Raw genomic sequence first — 12,743 nt, 5'->3', positions numbered from 1 at the left:
GGTTAGAAATAACTGTGTTGGTCTCCGAAAAAAAACCAGGTTTTGAACTTTAGAACATCCGAAGTAAAACAAAGTTATATAAATGATTATTAAACTAGACAAAATAGAAGGTGTTTGACCCTGGGTAACTTATACATGCGACCTTATCAATGACAATTCATGTCAACACAGAAGTGCTGACTACTTGGCTGGTGATACCCTCGAGGAGGAAACCTTGACCCCTAGTGGATTCGACATTATTTACAAATGTAAATTATGAGAATAGAAGAAACAAATGTTGTATCAAATATGAGATATATAGTCTATAATCAAATATTCTTAATATCAATATAATCATGAAAATACCTATCTTGAATTTAAAGGAAAAGTTAAAAACAACTGTGATGTTCTCCAAAAAAAAGTGTTGAACTTTCGAACATCCGAACATATATTAAACGATTATAAAACTAGACAAAAAGAAGGTGTTTCATCCTAGGTTTCTTCAAACATAAATACAGATACCAAACACAACAATGATTAATAACATTAAGCCAGGAACACAATTAAACTAAAAGAATTTTCATATGTAGTTGTCTTTTCCTTACACGAGATAATATTTGAAATGATTTTTACTGTGCGTATTGATGTGTGTTTGTTTATACTACATTGGCTAGATGTATAGGGGGAGGGTTGGGATCTCACAATACATGTTTAACCTCGCGCATTTTTGCGCCTGTTCCAAGTCAAGAACATCTGGCCTTTGTTAGTCTTGTATGTTTTTTTTTTATTTTAGTTCATTTATATGTTTTGGAGTTTAGTGTGAGGTCCATTTTCACTGAACTAGTATACATTTTTGTTTAGGTGCCAACCGAAGCTTTCCTCCGAGTGCGGGATTTTCTCGCTGTGTTGGAGACCTATTAAAAACCTTGGGCTGTTTTCTTCTGCTTGGTCGGGTTGTTGTCTCTTTGACACAGTCACCATTTCCATTCTCAATTTTAATATCACCAAATAAAATACTTCACATCTTAAGTAAAAATAAGCTTGATAGCTTGTAATCAATCGTAAGAGGAATTTCGCTTACCAATGAAACGCACATGTACATTATATCTATAAAAATGTACATAGAAATTGACAGAGACATTTATAAAGCAAGAAATGAATTGAAGGACAGAGTAAATATTTGATACTGTGCAAAATATTTAAATATGAAATGTGATCAACGATTTTAAAACTGTCATTCAATTGAGAATACTTGTAATAACATACCTAAAATAATGTTTTGTTCATTATTGTTATAGTAGGCTTTAACAATACAATAGTAGTTAAAAAGAATATTCGTACAAGGACATGTGTGACAGGATATACGTAGTATTTAATTATTACGTATTTCTTTGTGTGTTCTTATTAGTAATAACAAGAACTTCAAGGAAAAGAATATAAATGTCAGTAAAGCAAATTGAACGCAATAACACGAAACAGGTCAGAGCCTATATCTTATGTTCTTTACTGTGTGAATTAACTTATTAACATTTATAAAATAAATTCACCAGAATCTTTGAATGTCATGAACATAAGTGATTAATGTAAGTTCCAAATCGTATCATTAGCTTTGACAAATTAAAGTGTTATTTGCATGAATGAAACAGCATGACAACAAGACGAAATGCAAAAGCAATGGTCTAAAGAGGAAAAATAGAAACAAGTCATGCAAGTGTATTACGACAGATTCTAACCTGGACAAAGCATTACGGCAAACATCATGTTCTAATGTTTAAACTAATTTGGAAAAACGTGAATTTCAGGTTAATTAAACACTACATTTTTTTATTTGAAATATTCTAAAGAAGTTATCATTCATTAATACATCATATTCACAAACATAAATCTCTCATCTTAAATATGAGTCAATGCTTTAATGTACGTCATGACAACATTCCGAAACAGCATGTTCCGAATATAATTCCTGCCACTGATATAACTAATGTCTAAGTATGATATTGTCCAACAGTGTGCAACATTCGAAATATGCATCTGGTAACATGCTACATATACAGACCAAATACGATAAGCAAGCTGAAGAATATCAAAATCAAAATCAAAATATATGTTAGGCGTAAAGTTAATCATAAACCGAGGCTATAAAAAAGGATGGAACTTGATTAAACCATTTTTGTTTACGTCTAGTAGCAAATATATCAGTCATGCTCAAGCTGAAAACAAACTAGCAATTAAAATGAAGGGCGACACATTTTGAATGTCACCAGACAACAAGGGTGTTACGAATAAAGACAGCTATTCCGACTCGCAAAACTATACCTGCAGAGCGTTACAGATTGAGGGATACGGTTTTTTGTGCAGACCTGGCTGCATACTCATCTTACCCGCTGAGCCAAGCAAAAGTCCCAATTTGGAAAGCGTTTTACTGCCGATCGAAAGAACATTATACATTTATTTCCCATGCCTGAGGGAGATATGAAGATTTGTTCACCCAGGAATATTCATATTTCACGAGGGCTCTGCCCGAGAGAAATATGATTGTTCGAGGGTGAGCAAATCTTCATATCTCCCGAGGCAAAGGAAAATGAATGTTTTATTCCACTGCCTATGCTTTGTTAACTATCAATACATTAATTATTATTTTGCATACAATTTCTTTTCTTATCCGCTTGTTTTTATAAGTTAAACTAAACATGACATACACATTGATAAACAGTACGGATCAAAAGTTCATTATTACTCTTTTTGTTTTATCGTCTGAAATAAAATTTGAACATGATAATGATTTTTGCTATCACTATTTTAAGAAGAATAAGACGTTCAAAACGTTATGTACATTAACCGCGCGTAGCGTCGCACGATGTAATCCCGACATTTTAGAGGGGAATATGATCCTTAGAAGGGAATATGAAGATTGGTTCAATGGCATGTGGGATAGTCTCAACCAATCAAATATTGATTTAACTATCAATATGTATAAACAGTGGAATAACATGCATTGATACTCTTTTGGATTGATGGGCTCATAGTCACAGCATATAGAAACGTATATGCACATTGATCGAAGAACACACATTGTTATCGTTAATGTCATCCGTTTGTTTCAGCATTTTTCCACATATCATTCTATATTTACTATTTCTTGCTACCATTGCAATGGGCCAATTCGTACAAAAGCATGCGTAACAAGAGATCAGTTGTTCAATATTATGTATTTCTCGTGGAATAAAGATGATAGAAAAATTGTATTTTTTTATGTTTTCATGTTTATTTAAATAAAAAAAACTGATCCTTTATGGCCTTTTTATATGAATTTAAGTATAACAACCAATGTCTTGAAGATCCTTCTTCATCTGACGTGTTAGTTGTATTGTTAACTTTTGGATAATTGCAAAATAAGTTTCCAAAGTGTGAATGTTGATTGTCCGTAGGTAGACATGGACGGTTTATGCGGCCCATGGTACTACATGTAAAGAAATTCAAAAAGAAATTGTGACAGGCTATAACAATAAATATGTAAACATGGACGTAAATAGCCCTTTTACAAACGTTATTTGTGAGTTTTTTTCTATTACCTTGTACAGAATAAGTATGTACCGCATTATCGTTTTTGAGAAGGCTGTAGAGAATGCCTTAAGGGCATACGATCCACTTACAGGGGAGGTAATGACGTTGCTAACGTAATATGTTATTTTTCGCGACGTTAAACTGCGACATAACAGGAAAAGCTGCATTTTTCGAGGAATTTTTATCATTAGCTTGAAAACAAGTACATAGACCCCTCTTTTTTAAAATGAAAAATGACTGGATTATTTTTTCCAAATTTCAAGAAAAAATCGCCTATGATTTTTTTTTTAAATTAGATAAATATGCAGCAAGACATGACGTTTTTGACTAAACATGCTAAAATTTTCGAATTTAAAAAAAAAAAAAATATTTTCAAAAACAAATTAACGAAAATTAAGACCATTCTTTTGTAAAGATGATTTTCGAATCATGTTACAAATTTGCATGCGTTTATCTTTTGAAACAAAAGTTAAGTGTGTCTGTCCAAAGGATACAAATGTCCAAGAAACCGAAATTTTAAGTAAATGGCTAAATTTTCTTCGCCATTTATCTGCAAAATTAGCACATGAAACTATATTTTTTATTACATATTTGAATTAACCAAGTGAAAAATAGCTTGAAACGTGGGATCAGAACTGTATCGTATCCCCTTAATATAAAAAAGCGGTCTCAAATTGATTGCAAGTCGAAATGATGGTGTTATTTTACATTAATTGCAAGAAACGTAAAATCAACAAGCATATCTTTGAAACAAGATTAAAATATCTAAATATGTTCAAAATTATGTACAGACAAAGCATAACATACATGTTAAAGTTGAATGTTACTCACAGATTCATTTTTGGGTATACACGTGTATACTCATATGTCCACATGATTTGTACGATTAACGTGATTGACAGTATAAAGGATTTGTCGATAAAAAAGTGTAACTAACAGTAACATTTAAAAATGAGTATACAGGCCGATTAGAATAAATTCTATATATGTAATAATTCATGTTAGGTCAAACGACGTGTACTATTGATATACCTAATATTATAGTTTCATGTAAATTGGTTAAAAAGGATGTTTGATGGTTTTTTCTGAAATATGACGAGTTTAATAAGCAATTTGAAAATATCTATCACTACATGATTATCATATCTAAACATTTAGTTTGGTAGTATTTAATTTTTCAAACGCTTGAATGAAGATTGTTGTAATTATTTTTCGCTGAAGGGAATATTTACAATTATGAATGATGGAAATAGACAATTGAAACTAAACATGATAAGTTAGGCCAATCAAAATTAATTGATAAATTTTCATCCCCGCCCTCCCCTCTGAAATCGTCCCGCCCCGATTTTTTTTTATTTTAAAAAGTTTGCGATTTCTGGATTGTGTTCATTTACGTTACCGATAACCGCAGATAATTTCGATTCATTCAAAACTTTCTTCAAATTCAAATTTCGGTTTTCGAATTTCTTCGAGTAATATAACCAAAATGATTAAGTCGACATATTCTGCTGCTCAATGATGACAACATTTTCTTCTGAGAATATAGATTGATTACTAGAAGGGCATAAAATATTCGGGTTACGAGTAATAGATGTAGAATACGCGGTGTCCAAGAACGCTAATCGCGGTATGTCACAAATTTCAGTGATTATAAAACCATTGATTTTTTTATTTGTTCAATGACTTTGTGTCGGAAATTTGTACTGTGAATGATATCCAAAGCGCATAAATCATGGAACACATTAGTACAAAAACATGACTGGAATAAAGTAATTGACACAAGCACGAACTTGTGCGATTAATGACCGTATAGTGAGGACAAAGAGTCGGCAAACGTACAAAATGTATTATAGCAAGCCCTTTGATTTACCCCCAAGGCTGTCAATTTGTTGACAAACAGCAAGCATCCTCTGTCCACAGCCCCTTAATAGAGTCATTATACAACATCTTCTTTTTGGTTCAGTTCATGTTTTACATTGTAGTGTAATGTAATTATATTTGCACCTAGCTCCGGATATAGGGATCTGTTACAGCTACTGTGCTTTATGAGCTAATGGCCGCTTAATACAGGTTACTTATTTAAACCGTAGCTCTTAGTTCCTTATGATATTTTTTGACTTTTTCCAGACCATAGACCCGCAAATAGTCAAAAATATCATAAGGACCTAAGTGCTACGGTTCTGCAGCTAATTTGCACACTGCATAATAATCTTCAAAGCATCAACAACAGTATTTTAAACACAGTTTGAGTTTTCATTTCACTCTGTACTCATAATATTTGTGTTGCATATGAATAATGTAGAATTCCTTATACATGTATATACATGGTCATGATGATATAAGCTTATTATTACCCTTTTGTAGGAACAACACGTCACAAAAGGGTTTAGGAAATAAAAATTAAAAAATTAAATCCTCCTACCCGCCCCCCTTTTTTTTTTTTAAATCTGGATGAAAATCTACTTATCTATTTTAGTTAGCTATACATGATAGAAAAGTATTTTCGAAATCAAGGTAGAATATTTGCCACTTTTTATTTCGAATATAGGGATCTGTTACAGCTGTTATTGTTTTTAACTTTGTGTACTAAAATTTATATTATTTCCCCGAACATTCTTTCAGTCATTCACCTTCATCTGATTGTCAGTTCACTATCACGCACATCGCTAAATTTTCAAAAATGAAGTTAGTTCCTGCATTTTTCTCCCGAAGATTCATGTTGACCTTATAAAAAATATGATTTTCATTCCAAAATAATAGCGCAACTGTTTAAGCAATATTGATCATTGTTTCAAAAAGCAGCTACTGCGCTGCCGGTCCAAATGAAACATTGTATAGCTCAAAAAATGTAGTTTAGTATTACTTGTCACAAATAACGAAAATAATTCGCGCATTCCCGTTAAAAGGCACGTTAAAGTTTAAATAGGAAACCTGTATTAAGTGGCCATTAACTCATAAAGCACCGAAACAGTTGATAACCTATCAGTTATGCTCTTTTTTATGTGACTTAAGTATTAACATGTATTAATGGAGATTTATTTGAATCTTGAATTGTCATAACAATAAAATACTATTGCAAGTTACATTTACAAATCATATTATTAGCTTTGACAACTTGGAGAGTTATTTGTTTGAATGACGATATCATGACAACAAAAGCTAAATGCAATAGCACTGGTCTAAATGGGAAGAATAGAACAACAGTGTAATAAGGCAGTTTTTAACATGAACGAAAAATTACGACAAACATCCTGTACTTATTTTTTAACAAATTGCGAGTAACGTGAATTTCAGGTTAATTAAACCCTTCAGTCCTTGGTTACAAAATATGTTTAAGTAGTTATTCTCACTTAATAAGTCATTTCACAAATATAAATCTCTTATCTTATATGCAAGGATATCGAGATTATCCAGTTTGTTAGTGAGAGTCGTTTAGTTATAGGTATTCTATGTACAAATGTAGGTGTTTCGTAGACTGTAAGTTTATGTTAACTTTTAAATTGTCATTGCCCCTTTGTATTCTTGTGCCTACATTCTGTCAAATAAATAAGATTTTGCAAACCCATAGTCATAATCTTAGTTTTGAAGATTTTGTAGGAATAAAAAAAAAAACTATTAGTTCTTCCAATTACATGAGCGACACCATGCGTTATCACCAAATGTTTCCTTTACACTTATTTGCAGTATCAAATAAACTTTAATAAATCATATTTATATAAGAAAGGAAACCAAATAAATCGTATACAATTCGTTAAATGATGAAAGTTATTCAATTGAAATGTTAAGCGAATTTGCGTTTCATTTTGGATCCAGGTCTAGTTTTGAGGAAAGGAATAATGTAGGTCATGCTTGTTTTACTTTATTTTATATCTAGGTAAAATGTGTTCATGATGCGAACTATTTATTTTCAGCGATGTAACATAATTACAATGAACGTGGAAGTAACTTTTTGCCTCTTTTTTGCGGTGATCAGAACTGGACTAGTAAAAGGAACTTGCCCGTCGACTTGCTCTTGTTCTAGCGATTTATCAGGCTTTAACGTTAACTGTTATTCGAAATATGTGGGCCATATTCCAGACCTCCCTAGTGATACGTATCACCTGTAAGTACACATATTATTTTGTTAGTAGAATTCAAATTAAGTAAGTGACATTTAATATCGTTACTTCGGTTATTTTTATTTGCTACTATCGATTCACCGACTTGAGTCTAAGGTCTACATATTTATCAGATGTGAAAAAATGGAAAACCAATTACGATATGCAAAATGCAATGAAATGATCCTTTTGTTACATATGCAAACTAAAACAACAAATAGGAATGAGTTAAATGGATAAGAAAAAAGGTTTATTATTATAATGTACGACAGATGAGCGATAAGTCTACCTTGGACACTTCAGCGAATGAAAACAGTTATATGTAGAGCTAAACCAAACCAGAGAAATATTAATAATGACCAGGCTCAAATACGTATGTTGATATAGAACATAAAAGATCTAAAACAACACACTGAATCGAGTCACTATATCAGTTCCTTGTGTTGTTGTTTTTTTTTTTCCATTCATATGTGAGGTGCGGTTTTTCCTGATATATATCGTTTTGTTTGACATTCAAATTATTCATCATAACTCCCGTGGCAAAGGATTGTTTTTTCCTACATTAAACATAAGCATAGTGTGCTTACCAACGATGTCGGACGTTTTTGTTTAAATGATAGATAATCTAATTGTGATCAGTCTAATGTAGCCGTCCCCCTTAATTGCAAGGGGCACATATATATTATCACAACATCAGCTGGCAGTCTCGTTTTTTTCCATTACATGAAACATAGGTTATCCCAAGAAAAAGAGCGATTAATAAACATTGTTGAAAATTGTCCAACAACACAAAACTGGATACTAGCATTTGTAAAGATTTTATACAATGCTTGAATATGTTAAGGTAAGTCATTTGAATACCACCGCGCATAAAACTTGCGCAACTACGATCCGAAGACTGTCAGATGTTGAAATATTATTTGGGGATTGATTTATGAAAATATGGTTTTTCACTAGTAAAGAGGTAATTTATTTATTAATAAATGATCAAAAACTTAATCATTATTTTATAAAGATCCTTTTCCAACGCATTTTATATTTACGACTTTCTACCGGAAACTCGAAATTCTTCAGCGTCGATCAACCGGAAAATGTAAATATCAACACTGCAACGATTTGAAATGGTATTTTTAAAATTTAAAAAGGGTAAATTTTCGACAAACAAATTAATAAGCAAATCTGCGTCGTTTATGAAAATCAGACATCAGAAAAGTCAGAGTAATTCAAATTTGGCATCTGGAATAAGAGAGGAACACGATTATTGTGTTACTGTTAGTGACAATTTAAATGTTATAAAACCTGTATCAAATATCGCCGGAGGCAGAAGTGATGAAGAAGATGAACTTATATATGATAGAACTGATATACTACCAGACAACCTAGTTCCTTTAAATTTTTGTAGATTTATTATTGAAATTGATCTGATTATTCAAGGCCTTGAGTCATGTTCAAATTGTATGAAACCCCTTCATCTGAAGGATTCATTAGGTGTTTTACCAAGAGGGTTAGGAGGATGGCTTTACATAGAATGTAAGCAATGTATTCGAGTTAAGAAAATCCCACTGTCAAAGCGTCATTTTACAACACCGAGCAAAAGGGGTCCAGGAGTTTTTGATGTAAACACCAAAATTGCAACAGGTACATGAATGGCACTCTGAAAAATTATAACTGTATTTTTGTGTTACTTTTTCATTTTTGTTATATATGTGATCAATAAATGATTTTTTTTCTTCAGGTTTAATTCAGTCATGATTTGAAGATAGAAAAATATTAACATGCATATACATGTAACCCTTTTCTTGGTGGGTCATGGAGAAATTTGGCTTAAACAGTTACCCCATTGTAAATTGTGTTTGACATAAATCTGTTTTAAAGGCCTTAACTTGCAGTACTGTTATATACATGTATGACATTGACAGCCAAAAAGGAAAGGGATATCAGAAATTGATTTTGGTGAACTGATTAAAATGATGCATCCACATGTACATGTCATGCATGTACAATAAAAACAACATAAATAAAGTGGATGTAAGCAATTAAAGGCAACCATAATACCTTCAACAAGGAGAAAAATTGATGTCATGGCATAGTCAGCTATTTAATACCTGACATGAAAAATATAAGACAATTCAATTATGAAGACTATAGACAGACTAATTTAAAACCAAGAAATTGATGAAAAACCTATATGACAGACATGAACCAACAACAACCACTGAACTTGATTGTACAGTCTCCTGACTTGGGACAAGCACATTAAGAATGCTGATGGGTTAATGAGTTCGTGAGTGCTCAATTCCCCTAACAGCTAGGACTGTGCATTGTGAAAGAAACTAGTAAATCAGTTGATTTTCCTTCCTTGCCATGCTGGTTTCCGTGTCAAATGGTGGAATCTGAAGAGAATAGTTTACCATTTGTTTAATCTGTAATTTTAAATTGAACTGATGGAAACCTGAAGAGAATGATGTACAATATGTTTTGCATGGACATTTCAGAGAAGACTGTTGATTGTTTTATTTTCATTGGTAAGCATTTTTTGAGATCAGTACATGATATATTTAAACTAGTGTCAAAGATTAAATAATGTAAAATATTTTGTAGATACAGAAGTGCTGTCTACTTAATTAAGGACTGCTTACTAAATTGTTAATTACAATCAGCTTGTTTATTTATGTCAACTGTTTGTAATTCTTTGTTATTAAGCAGCTCCTATAAACACTTTATAAAATTGGAATGGCTCCATGTGTGGCAAAAATTGTTTGATAAATTTGATAAAGTATAAATAATATAATAAACAATAACCATGCATAATTACAGCTATTTCATGTACTGATGTCAGAGGTCTTCCAGATTTGTGTTAATTTCATTATACTTTTTCTTTTTCCTATATTTAAAATTTTAAAACACAGACATATTGAATGAAACATATATGGGTTTGAAATTACAAATTTTAGTAAGATCAGCATAGGTGTTTAAATATATATATCTATTAATAAGATTTGTATTGAAAATAAATTAATATTAAACATGTTAAATTACTTGTACACTTTACTCACAAGTTAAACTATTTTTTAAATATAAACCTACTAAATACACTATATACATGTACTTAACATACACAAATTATAATTTATTATATACATGTATTAACTTACATGTACTTTACACTAAGTCTATACACACACCTTATACTTTTTTATACATTTGTTTGCAATACACTTCATGTATATACACAAGTTATACTACTTTTTTGTCATCAGAAGAAGCATTATCAGTGATCTTTAAATCAAATATTTATTGCTGGTACTAAGGAAGTTTGTACTTTAATTCATTTTTAACATGTATAATACAAATCAATGCAATAATTTCATTTTCAACAGGAATGCTTCACGTAGGCCTTGGTGAGACCCAACTTAGTAATCTGTTGGCTTCGGTGAATCTTCACTATTTGAGCGTATCTGGGTTAAAGACGAGAGAAGAAGAAGTTGGGGCAGCATTGGATTCATATGCTGAAGAATCCATGATAAAATATCTAAATATGGAGTCTAATTTACAGGAAAATACTCATGGTTTGTTGTAACTTAGGCATGTTTTTTTGCTCGTTATTCATGGTAATTATCGAGTTTTACAAACTGTCCAGAAATTCTTAAACTATATCATGTCATCTAAGTAGTGGGTAGGAGGCCAATCAGCATCAAATATTAACTTTTGACCCTTACCGTCAATATACACATATTATTTTGGGGTCCTCTTTACAAAAGTGCCAGGTGTAAATTGCAGATTAAAAACAATATAAAAAAAAAGATATATTATAATTGCCAATGAGACAACTCTCCTCAAGAGACCAAATGACACAGAAATAATAGGTCACAATATGGCCTTTAACAATGAGCAAAGCCCATACCACATTATCAGCTAAGAAAGGCCTTGAAATGACAATGTAAAACAATTCAAACAAGAACAGTGGCAGATCTAGAAATTTTCATAAGTGGGGCCCACTGACGACATAAAAGGGGGCCCACTTCATTCATGAATCAGTGATTCCCTATAAAATCAACCAATTTTTTACCAGAAAAAGGGGGCCCAGGCCCCCTAAGCCCCCCTCAGTAATTCCCTATATAATCAAACAATTTTTACCAGAAAAAGGGGGCCCAGGCCCCCTTAGCCCCCCTCTTAATCCGCCTCTGAAGAAAATTAACAGCCTAATTTATGTACAAAAAAATGAACGAAAAACAAAAATTTAACACCTTAACAAACAACAACCACTGAATGTAAGGCTCCTAATATGGGACAGGCACATACATACAGAATGTGGCGGGTTTTAACATGTTAGCGGGATCCCAACCCTCCCCTAACCTGGGACAGTGACAGTGGTATAACATAACAATATAAGAACAAGTGGTGTAACAGTACAATATAAGAACGAGGTATAAAAATCAGTTGAAAAAGACTTAACTCATCAGATTGATAAAAATACAAATATATATTTACATTGTCTGAAATATAAAATTTATTTGTACTCTCTACAAAAGCCGGATTTTTTGTATACATGTTTTTTTTATTTTATCAATAGATTCTGATGACAATGGAGAAAACAAAGGGATTGCAGTTTCCACTGATACTGTTGGCAAAAAAAAAGGCTCCGGGAAATCCTATAATAGTTTGTCTGGTATAGTAACACAATTAACACTATATAAATTAGTATTTGTTATGTTTAAAAAATTGAAGAATATTATTTTGAAGTATCAATTGATGTTCAACTCAAATAATAAGTTTTACACAAATTTTTAGTCATGCTTTGAGATAGTAATTTGATGATTGGTATATAGTCTTATCATGACAAGTTACAGATCAAGTTCAGTTTTGGTTTGGTCTAATGATTTTGTAGAGAGTTATGGTCCTTGTACTTAGGAAATTCACTCACTTAATCAGTTTTCCTCATCTTTTCTTCTTGCTTGAAGATATTTATTTGAAAATTGGTATATAGTTTTATCATGACAAGTTAAATATCAAGTTCGAATTAAGTTCCAGGCTGATTATTTTGTGCAGAGTTATGGTCCTTGGACATAAAAAAATTCACTCAGATAATAAATGTTCAAAATT

The 12,743-nt window shown here is 31.8% G+C and overlaps 3 protein-coding genes across 16 annotated transcripts in view; 2 read left to right on the top strand and 1 right to left on the bottom strand.

Annotated features, from left to right (window-relative positions):
* The window catches only part of LOC127731659 (tight junction protein ZO-1-like), a 611,031-nt gene that overhangs the window by 120,007 nt on the left and 478,281 nt on the right, over nucleotides 1–12,743 (bottom strand). The window contains exon 32 of one of the 2 annotated variants that reach the window (XR_007995666.1): nucleotides 10,669–10,678. The exons of the other annotated variant lie outside the window; for it this stretch is intronic. The gene's annotated coding sequence lies outside the window, so the exon portion shown is untranslated. Of the gene's footprint in view, nucleotides 1–10,668; nucleotides 10,679–12,743 lie in introns of those variants that run through there. 2 annotated transcript variants of the gene reach the window in all.
* LOC127731663 (leucine-rich repeat-containing protein 15-like) overlaps nucleotides 1–12,743 on the top strand; it is a 286,215-nt gene that overhangs the window by 46,480 nt on the left and 226,992 nt on the right. The gene's annotated exons all lie outside the window — the stretch shown is intronic.
* LOC127731665 (uncharacterized) lies at nucleotides 8,620–12,732 on the top strand. 3 transcript variants are annotated; one of them, XR_007995669.1, is made up of 4 exons: nucleotides 8,645–8,764; nucleotides 9,376–10,165; nucleotides 11,021–11,209; nucleotides 12,214–12,732. XR_007995669.1 is itself a non-coding variant. In XM_052240455.1 (3 exons), the coding sequence occupies exons 1-3, from the start codon at nucleotides 8,762–8,764 to the stop codon at nucleotides 12,429–12,431; spliced, it is 924 nt and encodes a 307-aa protein (XP_052096415.1). In that variant the 5' UTR covers nucleotides 8,620–8,761; the 3' UTR covers nucleotides 12,432–12,732. The 3 variants fall into 3 exon arrangements, 1 of the variants encoding a protein (XP_052096415.1); XM_052240455.1 differs by lacking the exon at nucleotides 9,376–10,165 and having other exon boundaries at nucleotides 8,620–9,278; XR_007995668.1 differs by having other exon boundaries at nucleotides 8,641–10,165.

This window comes from Mytilus californianus, unplaced genomic scaffold (genome assembly GCF_021869535.1).
Source record: "Mytilus californianus isolate M0D057914Y unplaced genomic scaffold, xbMytCali1.0.p SCAF_20, whole genome shotgun sequence".
NCBI lineage: Eukaryota > Metazoa > Mollusca > Bivalvia > Mytilida > Mytilidae > Mytilus > Mytilus californianus.
Note: the sequence above shows the minus strand (reverse complement) of the source record. Positions and strands in the feature narration are given on the sequence as shown.

Coding starts and splice junctions, on each gene's coding strand:
- LOC127731665 (XM_052240455.1), top strand. CDS start 8,762: ATGGTATTTTTAAAATTTAAAAAGGGTAAATTTTCGACAAACAAATTA. Junction 9,279..11,020: donor AAACACCAAAATTGCAACAG/GTACATGAATGG, acceptor CATTTTCAACAG/GAATGCTTCACGTAGGCCTT. Junction 11,210..12,213: donor TTTACAGGAAAATACTCATG/GTTTGTTGTAAC, acceptor TTTTATCAATAG/ATTCTGATGACAATGGAGAA.